The following is a 20376-nucleotide window of genomic DNA, read 5'->3' as shown; positions in this document are numbered from 1 at the left end:
TGCGTCGATCAGAGATGCATTTATTTACATGACTTTGTTTGCATTGTGACCATTTATCTGGGCCCTTGCTCACATCTAACCTTTTGAAGGGCCGGCAGAGAGTGAGCGATTTTGCCCTTGGGATTGGATGGAGCGAGCTCCCATAGGGATGATGTTTGTATTTCTTCCTACCTGCAAAACACTCATTTCTTACAACCCCAGAAAACATTTGGTTATGTTATCTCTTGGGTCCAGGAGGAGTGTGGAGTGTGCCAAGTTTAAGAGCCATTGCCAAATACCATGGTTTGCATTATGTAGACAGCACGCCAGTGGAACTGGCGCTACTAGTTGTAGATTTGAGCTCTCGCCTCAGAGGCAAAGGATCCCTTAGTCATTGCCAACTAGGATCATGCCCTTTGCCTTTGGTTATGAGATATCTTTGTGTGTGTGCACAAACCATGGCCTGCAGGCACAACTGATGGACCACTGTGACTGACTTCTTCTAGGCTGGGACAGTGAGCCCCCAAAGTGGCACCAAAGTGGTCTCAGACCCCATGGGTGACTTGGAGACACTGAGAAACAGCATGGCGCCTTAGAAAGGGCCTTGGGGAGCCTGGTTCTGCGTCTGTAAAATGGACAAGTCACTTACTTTCTCTGAGCTTTGGTTTCCTCATCTTTTAACAAGAATAATCAGAGTTGTTGTTATGACAACTAAGCTAATCCATATAAAGCATTTGGTGCAGTAACTGGCACCAAGGAAGCTCTCAATAAAAGTTTTTATTATTAATATTATTATTATTATTATTGATATATATATCTTGCTTAAGGTACATGGTGGTTGTGAAGATGAAATAACTGATTTTGAAGTGCTCTGTGAATCTGCAGAACTCAGCATATGTGAGGAATGCTTGTTTCAGTGGGAAGGAAGGGTAATTGCAAAGAGAGGCTCTGTCAAAACATGTTTCAACATGATTCTCTGACCAAGAGTCCCAAATATTTTTGAAATAAGAAGCTACGGAGTCAAACAGAGAAAGACAAATACTGTATGATATCACTTATATGTGGAATCTAAAAAATACAACAAACTAGTGAATAAAACAAAAAAAGAAGCTGACTCACAGATAGAGAGAACAAACTAGTGATTACCAGAGGGGAGAGGGAAGGGGGGAGGGACAATATAGGGGTAGGGGCAAAAAAAGGGTTATTATGGGATTATATGAAATCTATGTGAAACTTTTGAAAATTGTGAAGAACTATAGAATTTAAAGAATCTTTCATTCAAAAAAATTGTAAAAGCACAAGGTAGTAACATAAAGTAACTGGTTTGTAATCTTAAAAAAAATTAAAAAAATAAAAAGTGGAGAATTTAATTTTAAAGCAAAAAAAAGAAAAAGAAGAAGTTACTATTCATTTTTCCAAACCCTTGAGAGACCAATGACCTACTGGTAAGCAGTCGTTCTGATGAGCTGATACCAGTGAGGAGGTAGCAGGTGTGCTGGTGGGATTGTTTCTGAGCAGAACCAAGGTTGGGCCTGAATACTGCCTGGACTGCACTTCTTGCTGTGTATTGAGGCAGTCACTGAGGGAATGCAAGAAGATTTCTACCAGAGAAGGCAGCAAGCATGTGAGCCATCTACCTGGGGGAGTGATGGGACACAGAAGCAATATCTTGGTGTGTTTGAAAATGTGTTACCTCAGTTGGCCTGGGAGCCTAATGGTTTCATTCAACAGGCATTTATTGCTTTCCTACTTACCTATACCAGTGCACAAGGGGTACACTTTGAGCAGGCTGGGTGAAGTGATCTTCCTCCTGGCCATAACTTGAAAAGATGGAAGGAATCAAGGCTGTCCTTGAAAATAATGGGAAGGTGTGGATATATTCAAGTCCATTATTCTTTATAAATACACCCCAGTGTTGCTTCATGAGGAAGATTATTGCACAGTGGTCTCTATCAGGTTTTCATAAGGAGTCAAATGAAATTGGAAGAAATCACAGATGCTCAAGATGACAGCTACTAGTCATGACAATGGCATCTCAAACTCTGGTGTCACATGCCTCACAGTTGGCATACACAATGGGTGCCCTGCAAGGCCTTGTTCGTAGGGCTCTGAAACATCTACCCAGTCAATCAATTCAGTAAGAAAGGTCATTCAACAATAATTAGTTTGTTCCCACACCTCACTTGCCTAGCAAAGTTCTAGGCACATAATAGGTATTCAATAAAAACTTAAGACTAATTTAATGATAATAGATAATATTTGTTAAACACTTGAGAGATGTCAGGTCCTTTTATAACTGCTTTATATGTGTTGATTAATATTATCCTCACAGTAGCTTAATGAGATAGCATTATTATCACTATTTTCAGAAGTGAAGAAATAATAGCCTTTTGTTCAAGGTCATAGAGTTAGAAGTGGTGGAGCTGAATTCCACCCAGGCTGAAGGACTCAGAGCCCATTAAACCACGTGCAGGCACTAGACTCAATTTAAAAGTAATGTGTGGCTTCCTTTGCTGTGCAAAAGCTTTTAAGTTTCATTAGGTCCCATTTGTTTATTTTTCTTTTTATTTCCATTTCTCTAGGAGGTGGGTCAAAAAGGATCTTGCTGTGATTTATGTCATAGAGTGTTCTGCCTATGTTTTCCTCTAAGAGTTTTATAGTGTCTGACCTTACATTTAGGTCTTTGATCCATTTTGAGTTTATTTTTGTGTATGGTGTTAGGGAGTGTTCTAATTTCATTCTTTTACATGTAGCTGTTCATTTTTCCCAGCACCACTTATTGAAGAGGCTATCTTTTCTCCATTGTATATTCTTGCCTCCGTTGTCAAAGATAAGGTGATCATATGTGCATGGGTTTATCTCTGGGCTTTCTATCCTGTTCCATTGATCTATATTTCTGTTTTTGTGCCAGTACCATACTGTCTTGATTACTGTAGCTTTGTAGTATAGTCTGAAGTCCGGGAGCCTGATTCCTCCAGCTCCGTTTTTCTTTCTCAAGATTGCTTTGGCAATTCGGGGTCTTTTGTGTTTCCATACAAATTATAAAATTTTTTGCTCTAGTTCTGTGAAAAATGCAATTGGTAATTTGATAGGGATTGTATTGAATCTGTAGATTGCTTTGGGTAGTATAGTCATTTTCACAATGTTGATTCTTCCAATCCAAACAAGATGAAAAGACAACCCTCAGAATGAGAGAAAATAATCCTGAAAAGGATTAGTCTCCAAAATATACAAGCAGCTCATGCAGCTCAATATCACAAAAACAAACAACCCAATCCAAAAATGGGCAGAAGACCTAAATAGACATTTCTCCAAAGTAGACATACAGATTGCCAACAAACACGTGAAAAGATGCTCAACATCACTAATCATTAGAGAAATGCAAATCAAAACTACAATGAGGTATCACCTCACACCAGTTAGAATGGGCATCATCAGAAAATCTACGAACAACAAATGCTGGAGAAGGTGTGGAGACAAGGGAACCCTCTTGCACTGTTGGTGGGAATGTAAATTGATGCAGCCACTATGGAGAACAGTATGGAGGTTCCTTAAAAAACTAAAAATAGAATTACCATATGACCCAGAAATCCCACTACTGGACATATACCCTGAGAATACCATAACTCAAAAATACACATGTACCACAGTGTTCATTGTAGCACTATTTAAAATAGCCAGGACATGGAAGCAACCTAAATGCCCATCAACAGACTAATGGATAAAGAAGATGTGGCACATATATGCAATGGAATATTACTCAGCCATAAAAGGCAACGAAATTGTTATTTGTAATGAGGTGGATGGACCTAGAGTCTGTCATACAGAGTGAAGTAAGTCAGAAAGAGAAAAACAAATACCGGATGCTAATGCACATATATGGAATCTAAAAAAACGGTACTGATGAACCTAGTGACAGGGCAGGAATAAAGACGCAGATGTAGAGAATGGACTTGAGGTCATGGGGGGGAAGGGGAAGCTGGGACGAAGTGAGAGAGTAGCACTGACATATATACACTACCAAATGTAAAATGGATGGCTAGTGGGAAGCTGATGCATAGCACAGGGAGATCAGCTTGATGGTTTATGACGACATAGAAGGGGTGGGATAGGGAGGGTAGGAGGGAGGCTCCAGAGGGAGGGGATATGGGGATGTATGTATATATATAGCTGCTTCACTTTGTTGTACAGCAGAAACTAACACATCACTGTAAAGCAATTATACTCCAATAAAGATATAAAAAAAAAAAAAGTAATGTGTGGCTTTAAAAAGAAAGAAAACATTGAATTCGGGAAATGTCCACTTAAGGTGCTTCTTTAACTGACTGCATTTTAATTCTTGGCTCAACATTTGGTTCAACACTTGGCATCAACCATTTTTGTATGGGTATAATTTTAGTAAAACTTATTCAAAGCAAGTAGATTATAGCATGTAGAGCAAGCACTTGGTGATTGGTCTGAGGCCGTGGAAGGAAGGAAAGGAGGAAGGAAAGGAGGGAGGAAAGAAGGAAATAAGAAAGGAAGGAAGGAGAGAGAGGGAAGGAGGGTGAGAAGGAGGGAGAGAAGAGAAGAGGGAGGAAAGGAAGAAAGAAGGAAAGATATGAGACTAATTTGATGGTGGAGATAGAAACTGTTGAGTGTGTATGTGTGTGTTTGTATAGAAGCAGTAAGAAGAAGAATGAAAGCATCTTTCCATTGTAAGTTCTCATATTTCTTCATGCTTCCTGCTCCTTTATAGTGTGCACTTTTCAGAGAAGGGTCTAGTAGTGACCCAACACATTCTAACTACCATATCCTGAGCATAGGTTTATATCCCCCAATGCGGGGGAGAAGAAGGTCCACAGAATTACAGTGAAAGAGGACTGATGACACTGTTGGTTCTGTGAGCAACCCCATTCAAGACATCAGAGGAAAAGCCCCAACAGGCAGTTCCCTTTAGCCTGGAAGAAGGAGTGAAAGACAGCCAGACTCTCTCATCATCCAATCACATCTCAGGGGTTCAGATTTTCTCAGCTCCCTGGAGGCTTCTGCCCTTGCAGACAGGAGGATTATAGAAGATGGGGCGTTTGCAGGCATCCATTGGCACTGCCTGTATCCACACCAGGCACCGGCACTCTGCGGTGATCACACCAAGATGGAGAACTCCTCCTAAACCCAAGCCTATTACAGCTCTGCCTGCGAGTCAGCCCACAGAGAGGGAGGCAAGGCTGCCACCATGCCTGCCAGAAGAGGCTGGCGACCAATATGTTACACAGAGCTGAGAGGCCAAGGAGCAGTGGTTGTGGTGGACCAGGTAGCCAGCTCTTGGTTAGCACTTTGCAGAGGGATCAGATGGCCTCCAACATCGAGAACCATTGCAGGAAAGATGAAAGGGGAAACTTCAGCCCGGGAGAAAGAAGCATGGCACACTCTGGCCCCCACAGAAGAGAGAGAAAATGGCAGGCACCCAAGGACAGATCTTGTCTCATGAAGAGGTTTTTAGCTGTTCCAATGGAGAGGGAAGTGTGCTTTGTGGGTAGAAGGAGCCTATCTAGCCTATTCTGAAGTTCCCAGGCAGTGTCAGGTGCCAAGGTTGTAGAGTTAGACTCGACATAGCAAAAGAATTCTCCTAAAGTGCTTTGAAACACAAGAGAAATTGAAATTGTTTTCAACCTACTGAGTGGCAGAAGGAGTAGTGGTGGATGATATAACTTGCTAATTCTTTTTCATAGTGAATTTCTGCCACTGGGTAATTGACTTAAAGAAATGGACATCTGTTGTGGGTTTTTGTCCATTTTAACTTTATAGTGTTTTGGGGGGATGCTATAGACAGAATCGTGTCCCCCCCAAAGTCATATGTTGAGGGCCTAATCCCCAATGTGCCTATAATTGGAATAAGGAAGTAATTAAGGTTAAGTCAGGTCATAAAGGTGGATGGAGCCCTAATCCATCCAAGAGGATTAGTGTCCTAATAAGAAGCAATACCAGAGAGCTCATTCTCTTTCTCTCTTCCCCATGTGCGAACGCAGCACGAAGGCAGCCATCTACAAGCCAGGAGAGAGCTCTCAGAGGAACCGGAACCTTGATTTTGGACTACTCCGTCTCCAAAACTCTGAGAAAATAAACTCCTGTTGCTTAAGTCACACAGTCTGTGATATTTGTTACGGCAGCTCCAGTAGACGAAGACGGGGATGGGGGTGTGGGGGCATGAGAGGCTTTAAGTATCTGCAAGCTCGATTTCCTGTAATGTGCTCAGATAAGACTGTAAAGCCAGAGGCTGTTTGTAAAACTTTGGCTTTCTGTATGGTGCTGAGAAGTTAACCCCAAATGAGCCATCTGAGTCCCAGGGTTTGTATTTGTGGGGAGGGGGGCACAGCATTTATCTTGAAAAGTCTGTAAACTTTTTTAAACATGAAAAATGTTACATGGAAAATAGCACTATGAAAGCAGAGTGTGAAAAAAATATGAGAGGGAGAGCTCAAGAACAAAAAAATAATGCTTATATTGGCCTACAGGGAGTAGAACACTTAGACCAACTTTAGTACTGAATATTTCCTTTAAAAAAAAAATCATGTCTCCTAAAACCAACTCCAAATGGAGTCATATAAACCCAAACATTAGAATCAAGGGAATTTTCCAGTGAGGGAGAACATTTTGGTAATATTAGTAATTTAGTTTTCTTGTAAGGAAATTAATTCAATGATTTGTTCAGAATAGTTACAAAAATGTACAGTCTCAGAGATTAGTGGGGAATCCAGTTCCTGTGGAGACAGCAATTCTCTGGTCTCCTAGAGGAGATAAATTATAATATTTTATTTGTGTCACAGTAGGGGAAAGGAAGGGGAAGTTCTCTGGCTTCTGTCCCTTTGTCCTGGAAGAATTACAGACTTATATGGAACATATCTCCTGCTTTCTTGCCTTATTATTATTGTTTTCTTTTTTTCCTTGTTCACATTTGCTTGAATTTTTTACCATTTTTATTGTGATATAACTGACATATAATGTGTAAGTTTAAGGTGTACATTTGTGATGATTTGATTTGATATATGTGTATATTTCAAAATGATTATACCAATAAGGTTGGTTAACACATCCATCATCTCACATAGTTACCGTGTGTGTGTGTGTGTGTGTGTGTGTGTGTGTGTGTGTGTAGAACTTTAAAGACTGACTCTCAGAAACTTTCAAGTATACAATACAGTACTGTTTTGTCATCCTGCTGTACGTTAGATACCCAGAAATCATTCATTTCAAAACTGGAAATTTGTATCCTTTGACCACCTTCATCCATCCCATCCCACCTCCCTCAATCCCTGCCAACCACCAATCTCTGTTTTTATGAGTTTGTTTTTTTTTAAGGCTCTACATATATGTGAGCTCATATAGTATTTATCTTTTTCTGACTTATTCACTGAGCATAATACCCTCAACTTTCATCCATGTTGTTGCAAATGGCATGATTTCCTTCTTTTTTATGGCTGAATAATATTCCATTATATATATCTGTATCTATTTGTCTATCTATCTATCTATATTACATTTTTTTTTCCATTCATCCATTGACAGACACTTATGTTGCTTCCATACCTTGGCTATTGTGAATAACACTGCTTTGAACATGGAGTAGAGATATCTCTTCGAGATAGTGATTTCATTTCCTTTGGACATGTACCCGAAAGTGGAATTTCTGGATCATATGATAGTTCTATTTTTAATTTTTTGAGGAAACTTTGTACTCTCCCATACTGCACCAGTTTACACTCCCACCAACAATGCACAGGGGATCCCTTTCGTCCACTTCCTTACCAATACTTGTTATCTCTTGTCTTTTTGATGATAGCCATTCTAACAGGTGTGAGGTGATATCTCACTGTGGATTTGATTTGCATTTCCCTGATGATTAATGATGTTGAGTACCTTTCCATGTACCTGTTGGCCATTTGTATATCTTCTTTGGTAAAATGCCTATTCAGATCCTTTGACTATATTTAATTAGGTTATTTGGGGTTTTAGTTTTGGTTTGGGGTTTTTTTTTTGCTATTCAGTTGTATGAACTTCTACTATATTTTGGATATTAACCCCTTATCAGATATATGGTTTGCAAATATTTCTCCTATTCTGTAGGTTGCCTTTTCATATTATTAATTATTTCTTTTGCTGTGCAGAGGCTTTTTAGTTTGATATAGTCCCACTCGTTTATTTTTGCTTTTGTTGCTTGTGCTTTAGGTGTCAAACCCAAGAAGATTATTGCCAAGACCAATGTTAAAGAGCTTACCTCCATTTTTTCTTATAGGACTTCTGTAGTTTCAGATATTACATTTAAGTCTTAATCCATTTCAAGTTAATTTTTGTGAGTAGTGTAAGGTAAGGGTGTAGTTTCATTATTGAAGAGACTATCTTATTCTCTGAGTATTCTTAGCTCCCTTGACAAATACTGGTTGACGTAAATGCATGAGTTTATTTTTGGGTTCTCAGTTCTGTTCCACTGGTCTGTGTGTCTGCTTTTAATGCCAGTACCATACTGTTTTGATTACTATAGGTAATATAGCTTGAAACCTGTAAGTGTGCATCCTGCTTTTGTTCTTCTTTCTCAAGATCGTTTTGGTTATTCAGGGTATCTCATGTGGTTCCACACAAATTTCAGGATTTCTTTTTCTATTTCTGTTTTTAAAATGTCATTAAAATCTTTGTAGGGACTGCATTAAATCTGTAGATTGCTTTCAGTAGTATGGACATTTTAACAATATTAATTCTTCCAGCCCATGAACATAGAATATCCTTTTATTTGTTTGTGTCTTCAATATCTTACATCAATGTTTTATACTTTTCAGTATACAGATCTTTCACCTCTTTGGTTAAGTTTATTCCTAAGTATTTTTATTCTTTTTGATGCTATTAAATGAGATTGTTTTCTTTATTTCTTTTTCAGATAGTTTGTTGTTAGTATATAGAAATGCAACCAATTTTTGCATATTGATTAAGAAAAGAAATGAGAGTTGCTGACAGGCAAATATGGAACATCCAAAGAGAAGTAGAAGAACTAAAACTATCTCTGAAAGATGCTGCTAAGAAGGACCAGAAGGATATCTGTGTAGTTTTGGCCAAAGAGGAGATCAGGTCAAGGAAGGCTGTGAGCAAGCTTTACGCATCCAAAGCTCACATGAATTCTGTGCTCACAGGGATGAAGAACCAGCTTGTGGTCTTGTGAGAGGCTGGTTCCTGTAGAAGAGCACAGAAGTGATGAAGGCTATTCAGAGTCTTGTGAAGATTACATAAATCCAGTTCAAATAAATAGATTATAGAATGAAGATAAAATAAATAGATTAATAAATGCAGGCATTGTCCAAAGAGATGAAGAAGGCTGGGAACATGGAGAGATGTTAGAGAACACTTTTGAAAGCATAGATGATCAAGAAGAAATGGAAAAAGCAGCAGAAATGGAAATTGACAAAATTCTGTTTGAAATTACAGCAGGGGCCTTGGACAAAGCACCTAGTAAAGTGACCAATGCTGTTATGGAACCTGAATCTCCAAGAGTGACGGCCACCTCAGAAGATGAAGAGGAGGAAGAGGCCCTGGAGGCCATGCATCCCAGCTGGCCATGCTTTGTGGCTAGGGGCCACCCTGCTGGGCCTCAGGCTTTTCTCATGGACCACTTGCTGGGTGTACATACACTCCTCTGATGCAACTACTATTTTATGTATCTCTTGCACTACACCTCTGTGATGAGGCATTGCATTCTGGAGAAGATTCTCTCCTAATATCTCTTCACTCTCTGCAGAAGTTTTGTGATCTCAGCCAGACTGTTCTTATGAGAAGTGGTGTATTAAATGCATCATTTTTAGGAGTATAAACAGAAGTATCTTTTTAGGGGAGAAGCAAAGAAATCTGTCTTCTCACAAAGCACTTTTGAGAATAGAGTTGATTGCCTGAATGTTGAGGACTCTATATTTTTTTTGTATGTAAAACACTATATAAATAGATTTTAATAAATTTCTGCTTTAACACTTAGAAAAAAATTTAAAGTTTTCTATGTATAAGATCATGTCATCTGCAAACAGAGAAAATTTTACTTCCTCCTTTCTGATTTGGATGATTTTTATTTCTTTTTCTTGACTGACTCGTCTGGGTAGGACTTCCAGTATTATATTGGATAGAAGTACTAAGAGAGGGTGCCTATGTCTTGTTCCTGATCTTAGAGGAAACACTTTCAACCTTTCACCATTGAGTATGATGTTAGCTGTGGGCTTGTCATATATGGCCTTTATTATGTTGAGGTATGTTCCTTCTATACTCAAATTGAGAGTTTTTATTACGAAAGGATGTTGAATTTTGTCAAATGCTTTTTCCACATCTATTGAGATGATCATATCATTTTTATCTTTCATTCTATTAATGTGATGTATTGCATTTAATAATTTGCAAATATTGAGCCATTCCTTGAATTCCACTTGATCATGGAATATGATCTTTTTATTGTGCTGTTGAATTCGGTTTGCTAGTATTTTGTTGAGAATTTTTATGTTGACATTTGTCAGGGATATTGGCCTGTAGTTTTTTTCATATAGTGTCCTTATCTGACTTTGGTATTAGGGTAATGCTAACATTGTATCATGAGTTTGGAAGTGTTCCCTCCTTTTCATTTTTTGGGGGAGAGTTTGAAAAAAATGCATTAATTCTTTAAATTAATTCAAAATTCATTAATTCTTCAAATGTTTGGTAGGATTCACTAGTGAAATGATCTGGTCCTGGACTTTTCTTTGTTGGGAGGTTCTTTATTCAATCTCCTCACTCATTATTGGTCTGTTCAAATTTTCTGTTTCTTTATCATTTGGTCTCAGTAGGTTGTGAGTGTCTGGCAATTTATATATTTTTTCCAGGTTGTCTTATTTGTTGGTGTATAATTGTTCTTAGTAGTCTCTTATGATCCTTTATATTTCTGTGATATCAGTTGTAATGTCTCCTCTTCTGTTTATAATTTTTTTGAGTCCCCTCTCTTTTTTTCTTGGTTAGTCTAACTAAAAATTTGTCAATTATGTCTTTTCAAAGAACCAACTTCTAGTTTTGTTAATTTTTCTCTTGCTTTCCTATTTTTTATTTTATTTATTTCTCCTCTAATCTTTATTATTTCATTCTTTCTGCTAACTGATCTTTGTTTTCTTTTTTCCTAGTTCTTTGAGGTATGTTAGGTTGTTTATTTGAGATCTTTCTTTTTTTCTTAATATATGTATTTATAGTTATAAACTCTTCTCTTAGAACTGCTTTTGCTGCATCCCATAAGTTTTGGTGTGTTGTGTTTCCATCTTCATTTGTTTCAAGATCTTTTTTATTCCCTTTTGATTTTTTTTGACCCATTCATTGTTCAAAAATGTGTTTTCAATTTCCACACAGTTGTGAATTTTCTAGCTTTTCTCTTGTTTTGTTTGCTACTTTCATACCATTGTGGTCAGAAAAGACGCTTGATAATTTCTGTCTTCTTGAATTTGTTGAAACTTGTTTTGTGGCTTAACATATACAATAAGTCCCCTACATACGAACCTTCAAGTTGTGAACTTTCAAACATGTGAACATGCATTTCCATGTCCAATCATGTAAGTTATTTCACATGTCTGGTGTACATTGTTAGATGCATGCATCCTCTACAAATAGTTGTGCTTTTGTGTATTTTAATGTACAGTACTGTATAGAATACAGCAGTACAGTATCTTTATTTCAAGCCCAGGATGTCTGGAAGCAAGCATAAAAGCAGTGATGATGTAGCTGGTACTACTGTACTTTTCAAGGTACTATATTCTAAGATTTAAAATGTTTTCTTTATTTTTTGTGTTTGTTTTTTATGTATTATTTGTATGAAAAGTATTATAAACCTATTACAGTACAGTTCTATATATAGCCGATTGTGTTAGTTCAGTACCTAGGCTAACTTTGTTGGACTCACAAACCAGTTGGACTTACGAATTTGCTCTCAGAATGGAACTCATTCGTATGTAGGGGACTGACTGTAATCTATCCTAGAAAATGTTCCACGTACACTTGAGAAGCATGTTGTATTCCGCTGCTGTAGGATGGAATGTTCTGTATATATCTGTTAGTTCAATTTGGTCTAGAGTGTTCAAATCTGCTATTTCCTTAGTGATTATATGTCTGAATGATCTACCCCTATTGAGATTGGGGTATTAAAGTCCTCAACTATTATTATATTGCTGTTTATTTTTCCTTTTAGTTCTGTTAATACTTTCTTTATATATTTAGGTGTTCCAGTGTTGGGTGCATAAATATTTATAATTGTTTTATCATCTGGATTAGTTGATCCCTTTATCATTATAAAATGAACGTCTGTCTCTTTTTACCATTTTTAGATTAAAGTCTATTTTGTGTCACATAAGTATAGCTATCCCTGCTTTCTTTTGGTTAACATTGCTTGAAATATCTTTTTCCATCCCTTCATTCTTAGTCTATGTATAGCTTTAAAACTAAATTTCTTGTACGCAGCATATCATTGGATCTTATTTTTTAATCCATTCAGCTATTCTGTATCTTTTGATTGAAAGATTTAATCCATTTACATTTAAAGTAATTTTTGATAAGTAAGGACTCACTATTTCCATTTTGCTAATTATTTTCTGACTCTTTTATAGATCCTTCATTCCTTGCTTTCTCTTTTGCTGTCTTCCTTTGTGGCTTGATGACTTTTTGTGGTGGTATGCTTTGACTCCTTTATCATAATCATGTGTATCTACTACAAGTTTTTCCTTTGTGGTTACCATGATGCTTACATAAAGAATCTTATAGTTATAACACCCTATGTAAGCTGGTAATAACTTACTTTTGATAACTTACAGAAACTATAATTTTAGTTCTCCCCCACTTACATTTTAGGTTATTGATGTTATACTTTACATCTTTTTAATACTATGTATCCTGTAACAAATTTCAGTGGGGAACTTCAGCCTTACCCCCAGGTTCTGGGATTTTCACAATGGTGTCTTATCTATGCATGGTTTTTATTTGGTCTTGTGAGGGGAACTGAAGTTTGGAATGATGTATGTCATCACCTTGATGACATTACCTCTGGATATTTTGTTTTCATTTTCTCCCTTCTTCTACTTTACTGTCTTTCTTTGCTCATTGCCTCCTCTTACAAAATGAGAGGTGAATCATTTTTAATAAAGGGCCACAGGAAGAAAGCATTTCAGTCCCCTTTTTCTCAGTGCTAGTGATATATTTGAACTAGCCAGGGTCATTTGTGGTGAGTAAAAAGGAAATATAGTGAAAGGCTGAGTATAATCACAAGTAAAGCATGTGGATTCACCTAGGTAAGGCAATATGTGGTGCTGGGATTGGAATTTAGATCATCAGGAATGAATCTGGCCCTATGCCAGCTCCAGACAAGCTAGAGTGGTCAATCCAATCTAAATCCCCTTCTAGGCTGGATAGTAAGATCACAAAGGACTGTAAGTAATGGTGGGTATTTATGGCCACATTGAATTCAATATTTATTAAATTTGTCTTGAAGAGAAGATACATGCTAAGCCAAAAGAGGTAGAAGAGATCATAGTCAACATTAAGGGAAAATGAAACAGAGCGAAATCAAAACAAAACAAAAGAAACCAAAAAAAAAAAAAAAAACCCCCACAAACCCATAAAAGGGAACCATTTTCTCTTTCAGCACAGAATAAGCTCTCAGTTAAAGGAAGGTTATGATTATTGTGTGGTAAATACCAAGTGTTGCATTTTAGATCACGTTATTCTGGATAGCAGCTTTAAGAAAGTTATTATGCTTATTTTATAGATGAAGCATTTGGAGCTCAGAGAGGTTGAGGATTGTGTCAGTGTCATACATTGTAAGTGGTGAAGCTGAGATTCAGATATAGATCTCTTTGATTATAAGTTACTCAGGTGCACACAGACTAGAAAAGATCATCTTGGCTCCATTGGGTTTGGATGGTTTGTCAGATTCTGAGTGGGATGGAAGGGGGATATAGTTAACCTATTGGACTCCAACATGAAACCGAAAGCCATGGCTTGATTTGCTATTTCTTACCACACATCTCCTGGCTGCAATATCAAGCAAGGGATTTGAGTTCCAGGTTGAAGCAGAGGATGGCAGGAACTTCTGTAAACTTACCTGCAGACCACAGATTAGCTGTTATACACTTTGGCAATTGCCTTGAACCCCTCAGCCCCCAGAAGGGATGGTCCAGATGCAAAATTGAATGACTATGAAGGTAAAAGTTATAGGGAAAATGAACTGAGTCAATGGGAAGCTTTCTTTGGGTCATTCCATGGTCTGGCTGCCCACTCCTTGTCTCCTTCCCAACAAATCAGGATGCACCCAATAAGCTGTACACATTTACTGAGGTATCATGTCAGGCACAGTATGAGGTGCTAGCAATACTAAGTGAATTAGATGGTCTTTCTCTGTGCAGCTGAGATAAATAGATGGTGGCTATCACTATCATGGTACTTACTACATTATATTTGTGTGCTTGTCTCTGCGTTCACTCTATGTGTGCTCCTTTGGAGCAGAGAGTCAATGTTATCTAACTTTGTGTTCCCAATGCTTACCACAGTGCTTAAAAATAGTTTCTGGATAAATAAATATATTTTTTGGATAAAGTAATAAGGGAAAGACTATAACAAGTTTATATATTATTATAAGGAGACAAATAGACTTGAAAACAAATATGCCCATTAAAGGTGCTGTGATTAAAGTCCACAAAGGAGTGTGAGAAAGAAAGGTAATTAGTTCTAAGAAGTAGGTGGTGACACAAAGAAGATTTTAAAAGTAGATGATTTTTGAGATAATTTTAAAAAGATAAATAAATGTTGGTTTGTTAGACAGGGATAGGGGAGAGGATATTAGAAGCATTGCAGGTAGAAAAAAAAAGTTGAGCAAAGGTATGGATCATGGTGATGTAGAATAGCATTGTGAATGACAGAGATGGGAGGTGTGAGATGTTTCCTGTGATGAGAACATAAGCTGTGGGCAGAAGTTTGTTGAGAGAAAGTTTCTAGAGAAGAGAATATATATGCCAATTAAGGGGTTTGAACTTTATCTCAAGCACAGTGGAAGTCTGTTAGAGGGTTTTAAGCACAAAAGAGATTTAAATAAAACTACTTTTTGTGTTTTTGTTAAGGAAGATCTCTGTTGATGATTGTATTCAGGAATTTTTCACGAGATCAAGATCAGAGTAGACAGTGTTTTAAGGAGAGGGAACAGCTGGAAGAATGTTGGAAAGCTAGACATCAGAAAAAGCATGGTTCATGAAAAAAATGTTCAGAGCAGAGCAACAATACCAGGAGTTCCAAAGAGAACCGATTAGAGTCAAGCTGCAGCAGGGGGCACAGAAGGGAGAAGTGACACCGGAGAACTTAAAAAGAAAAGACAGAGTGTAGTCATTAACTGGATATGTGGGCGAGTGCGGGGGTCAGGTGACTCCCAGTTCAGCCTGGGTGACTGTGTGGACAGTTATGCCACTCATGACAGTAAAGGAGGTGGTAGAAGGAACAGATTTGGGGAGGGGAATCTGATTGGTGAAGTTTTGTGCATATTGTTTGGAGATGTGTGTGGAACACGAGGTTGAGATGGTTCAGTAAGCAGAATGCAGTTTAGGAATGAGGTTTGATATAGAAATGACAACACTGGCCTCAGCAACATAGAGACCAGTAGAAGTTCAGGGAGTAAAAGAGATTACCTGGGAGAAATCTCATTCAATGTATTCAATAAAAACAGTACGAAAAATAAAATCTTTGGATAGAGGGAGCGTGTCAACATTAAGTAACAGGCAGGGGAAGAAGAGCCAGAGAAGGATCTGCTGGGATTCTACATTTTTGACGGGACAGGAAAAAGATAAAGAAGTAAAGAACTAGAGAGATTCAAAGCCAAAGTGAAGAATTAAATTTAAAATTTACAAATCAACAAAGAGGGAGAGGTGGAAAGTCCACCAGAGGTAAATACTGTATCTGAAGAGAAGTGATGGAATTGGATGAAGAATAGTTGAAGGGGTTGAGCTCATACTGAAGGACAGATGGTGCATCCCATGAAACTGGAGGAAAGGGGGCAAATTGTCGATGGGGCAAGGAAGACCCCAGAATTAGTTATAGATTCAAGGATGGTAATTCCCACCTGTTAACCTTGGTTTTCTCAGTAAAGTAAGAGGCAAATTCATTTGCTGAAAGAGGAAGGTTGATGGTGGCAAAGGAGTAAGAAAATGGATAAAGGGGTGGAATAGCAAATCTGGGAATTGGGAGAAGGCTTGACCAGGTATAAGCACAATAGAGAAATGGAAGGATTTCGTGGAATCCCACGTCCCTCCTAATTTTTTGAGGGAAATGTGTTTCTGACTGTCAGAAAAAGAATAAAAATTTCCTAAGGACATGCAGTCAGCTAAATAAATTGTGAAACAGAGATCATATTCTATTTTAATGAAGTATGAAAACCCACAGTTTTTATATCAAAATAAAAAAATAAAAGCCAAGCAACTAAGCATTAGGATATATTGGGACTGGAATCACTAGTGTCCAAATGTCAAAGATGAGGGAAAGAATAGCATAGTCCATGGATAAAAATCAATGTATTGTGCCCCCCTAATTAACAAACAAATAATAAGATACTCCAAGCGCAAGTGTAGATTGTACTGCTATGCTTGTAGCAAGATAGGTTTGCAGACCATAAATTTGAGGTGACATAAATTGAAACAGTTGTGAGAATGCTTAGCAGCTCAGCCATTAGAGCAGTGTCAGATGGTAGATGGCCAGTCTGTCCCAAAGCAGACGGTTTTTGTGTCCTGTGTATCAGAAGGACAGAGCAGAGGGTCCTTCCCTGGAGAAACATCTGAGTCCTAAATGGAAGACCAGTGTCCAGTTAAGAAGAACGTTGGATCAAAAGCTCCAACCTCCTTTTCCCAGTAAAACAGACAATGTTCTGGTCAGCCTAATCAAGAGAAAAGATAGAAATTAAACATCAATCATCAATTTAAAAAACTTCTAGTAACCTCGTTATAAAAATGTACTACCTTGATATGATTTAAAATTTCTCTCTGAAACCAACAGCCAATACTTACAATACTTAAAAGTAAAATAGCAGAAACATTCTTATTAAAGGTAAGACTAAGATAAGGATGACATCATAATTATTCATTTTATGCTAGTCTGAAGTTATAGCCAATGGAAAAGGGCAGAAAAGAGAAATAAGAAAAATAATTATTGGAGAAGAAAAAAAAAATTATTATTTACAGATTATATGTCTATCTAGAAAACTCATGAGAATAAATTTGAAAATTATTTGAACTAGTTAGAGGGTTTTAAAAGATGATCAGTTACAAAATTAATATAGAAAAATTTACTAGATTCCAGAAATGATCAATTAAAAAGCACAATGAAAAAAGTTCTGCCCACCAGAGTAAAAAAAATTACAAAAAGTTATAATATCTAAGAATAAATTTAATAAAAGCTCTGTTAGAGCTACATGAAAAACAACTGGAAAATTTTACTGAGGGACATTTAAAAGACTTTAAAAAGTTGATGCTGCTGCTGCTTTCATGAATGGTGAGATAGAAGAGTATAAATATATTGATAGTCCCCAAACAGATGTATTTATACACAAATCCCCAATTGTTTTATAAAACTAGTTAAATTTATGACTTTACCTACATACATGAGCTTATTCATATGTGAAAAGCCAAGAAACAACACTGAAAAAAATGAGAGGGAATTTGTACCATCAGAAAGCTATAAGTTATAAATGTACATTTGCATATCCATAGATTGTTTAGAACCAGAAAGAAACCCTAGTACAATTAAGAACTTAGAATAAGGTAAAGTTGAAATTTAAATTTGTGAGAAAATGGTGGAGTACCCACTAGATGAAGCAGGATAAATGGTTGACTATAAGTTACAGCCTCTACTAGACCAGTGTAAGTGCCCGCCTGGATTTGCTGGCCTCCACCTCCTCCTGAGCTGCCATCCCTCATCTCCTAACAGCCCTGCTCCCCCAGGCTCCAGGCACAGCCTCCATTGCTCTTTCTGTCATACAGAAGACATAGCAGTTCCAGCAGCCACGTAAGATTCAACTGAGTCGATGGAGCCCAGACTTCCCAGCAGCTGCCTGGAATGTTTAGGTAACGCAACTCAGAAGCACAAACCTTGACCATCAAAAGAAAGGAGACAGAGAGTTGACAGATCAGTTCCTCTCTCCTCATCCCCCTCTGCTCCATTGGACTCATGCATCGGCTGTGTCAGCCTCTCCCTCTGTTGAAATCCTGCATCTGGGCAATGGCTGTGTTTTCCTGTGAAACTGTGGCTAGCCTCGTAACAATGCACCACGTTTGATTTTCTTTCCTCCTTCCCTTCCTTACTTCCTCATTTTCCTTTTCTCACTCTTGATGCCCTGGGATCCCTTTCCCCAAAACCTCTAATACATAAGCTTTTCCTCAGGCTCTGCTTTACAAGGAACTGGGGCTCAGACACATTCCTTCTTCACACTTCATACTAAAATACATCATAGATGGATTAGAGCATTACAACGTAAAAACAGTGCATAAAAGATGAAAAAGAAAATATTAGTGTATCTATATATAAAGATGTATGATACAGAGGTGCAGAAAATCTTTTTAATCCAAAATTTGATAGATTTGACTTTATATAATCTTAAACCTTTGCAGAAGTATCGTAAGCAAAATTAAATAACAAATAACAAAGAAAATATTTGAAATGCCTTACACAGAAATAAGTTAACGTACATTAATGGATTGGTATAAGTTAATATATAAGAAGCACTTAATAAATACATTTTTAAAATCTAAATAGAAAAAAACAGACTAAGAATTTGAACAAGTAATCCACAGAAAAGGAACACAAAGGATTGAAAAACATATGAAAAAAAAATTCAGGCTTACTAAAATCAAGGAAACACAAATGAAAGCAACAATAATTTATTATTTTCTTCTAACAGATTTGTTAATGTTAAAACAAAAGGCAATGCCCCAAATCGGGGAGGGTGCAAATGTGCTTTCACAAACTACTGGGAGTTCTGTAATTTGGTATGTTCTTTCCGGAAATATATACCAAAAGCTTTAATTTTTTTCTTATCCTTTAAACTAATAAATCCACATATAAAAATTTATCCTAAGGAAATGATCAGAGATCTAAGACTTATGTTGAAAGATATTTAGAGCAATATGGTTTATTATTGTTGCTGTAAACAGCTGGAAACAAGACAAATACCAAAGAAAGGGACTGGCTAAATAGATTTTTATATATTAATAAGATGGGATTCTCTGCACCTATTTCATATTTTCATATATGAAAAGTTGTGGAAAATGTCCTCAACATATGCTGGAATATAAAGAACTGCTTATAAAATTATGTAAAATAAAAATTTAATTAGAAAAACCCAAAGGATTTACACAGTATATGCAACTCTCTTCTCTCCTTTAACTTCTTCTCCAAGACAAAACTAAACTAAACTCAACATGAACTTTGGAATGTTTGGAAGCACAAACATTAAAAAAAAATTAATGATGAGTCACTAGTGTGTTTTTTCTAGAATAACTTTTGCTAATTTCTTAATCATAAAATATTATTTTAAAATGATTTCGAGCCATAGACCTAAATGTAAAAGATGAAACTATAAAAATTCTAGAATAAAACATAGGATAAAATCTTTAGGACCTTGAGGCAGATGCAGATTTCAAAGCTCAAACCATTTTATGATTTTAGAAAAAAGAAGTGGCAAGTGGACTTTATTAAAATTTAAAAATTTTGCTCTTCAAAAGATAATTTTAAGAAATTAGAAGGCAAGCCTCAAAATGAAAATATTTTCAACGCATGTTTTTAACTGATTTTATCTAGAATAGATGAAGAATCCTTATAATTCAATGAGAAGACAACCCAATTCTGAAAACAGGCAAAATATTTGAATACACAGTTTACAAACGAAGATATACAATGGCCTAACCACATGAAAATATGGTCAAAATCATTAGTTATCATGAAAATGCAAATTAAACTACAAAGAGATACCATTACGTACCCACTAGAATGGTTGAAATTAAAGGCTGATAATACTAAATATTGGCAAGGATGTGGGACAAGCAGAACTCACATATGTTGTTGTGTGAACGTAAAATGGTGCCACCACTTTGAAAAACTGTCTGTTTCTTAAAAAGTTAAACATATACCTACCATACCACCAGCCTTTCTACTCCTAGGTATTTACCCAAAAGGAAGAAAAATATATGCCCACACAAAATATTGTGTGTAATGTTCCTGGTAGTTTATTGGAAATAGCCCCAAACTGGAAATAATCCAATGTCCATCAATTGGTCAATAAATAATCAAATAGTGGTATATCTATACAATCGAATATTTTTCAGCAATAAAAAGGAATGAGTTCCTGATAGATACACCAATATG

The 20376-nt window shown here is 36.9% G+C and overlaps 1 protein-coding gene across 8 annotated transcripts in view; it reads left to right on the top strand.

Moving 5' to 3' along the window:
* LOC309632885 (uncharacterized protein) overlaps positions 1–20376 on the top strand; it is a 197649-nt gene that overhangs the window by 143048 nt on the left and 34225 nt on the right. For 4 of the 8 annotated variants that reach the window (XR_014247116.1, XR_014247117.1, XR_014247118.1 and 1 more), the window contains one exon: positions 9430–20376. This exon is cut by the window's right edge and continues 30187 nt beyond it. The exons of 3 other annotated variants lie outside the window; for them this stretch is intronic. Coding sequence is in view for 1 of the 5 variants with exons in the window: in XM_082400874.1 (XP_082257000.1) it covers positions 9430–9462 (33 nt within the window). In the remaining 4 variants the exon portion in view is untranslated. Of the gene's footprint in view, positions 1–5987 lie in introns of all 8 variants that reach the window. One more of the 8 variants, XR_014247115.1, reaches the window with a different exon arrangement.

The sequence above is a fragment of the Balaenoptera borealis genome, assembly GCF_965194805.1.
Source record: "Balaenoptera borealis genome assembly, chromosome: 1".
NCBI classification, from domain to species: domain Eukaryota; kingdom Metazoa; phylum Chordata; class Mammalia; order Artiodactyla; family Balaenopteridae; genus Balaenoptera; species Balaenoptera borealis.
Note: the sequence above shows the minus strand (reverse complement) of the source record. Positions and strands in the feature narration are given on the sequence as shown.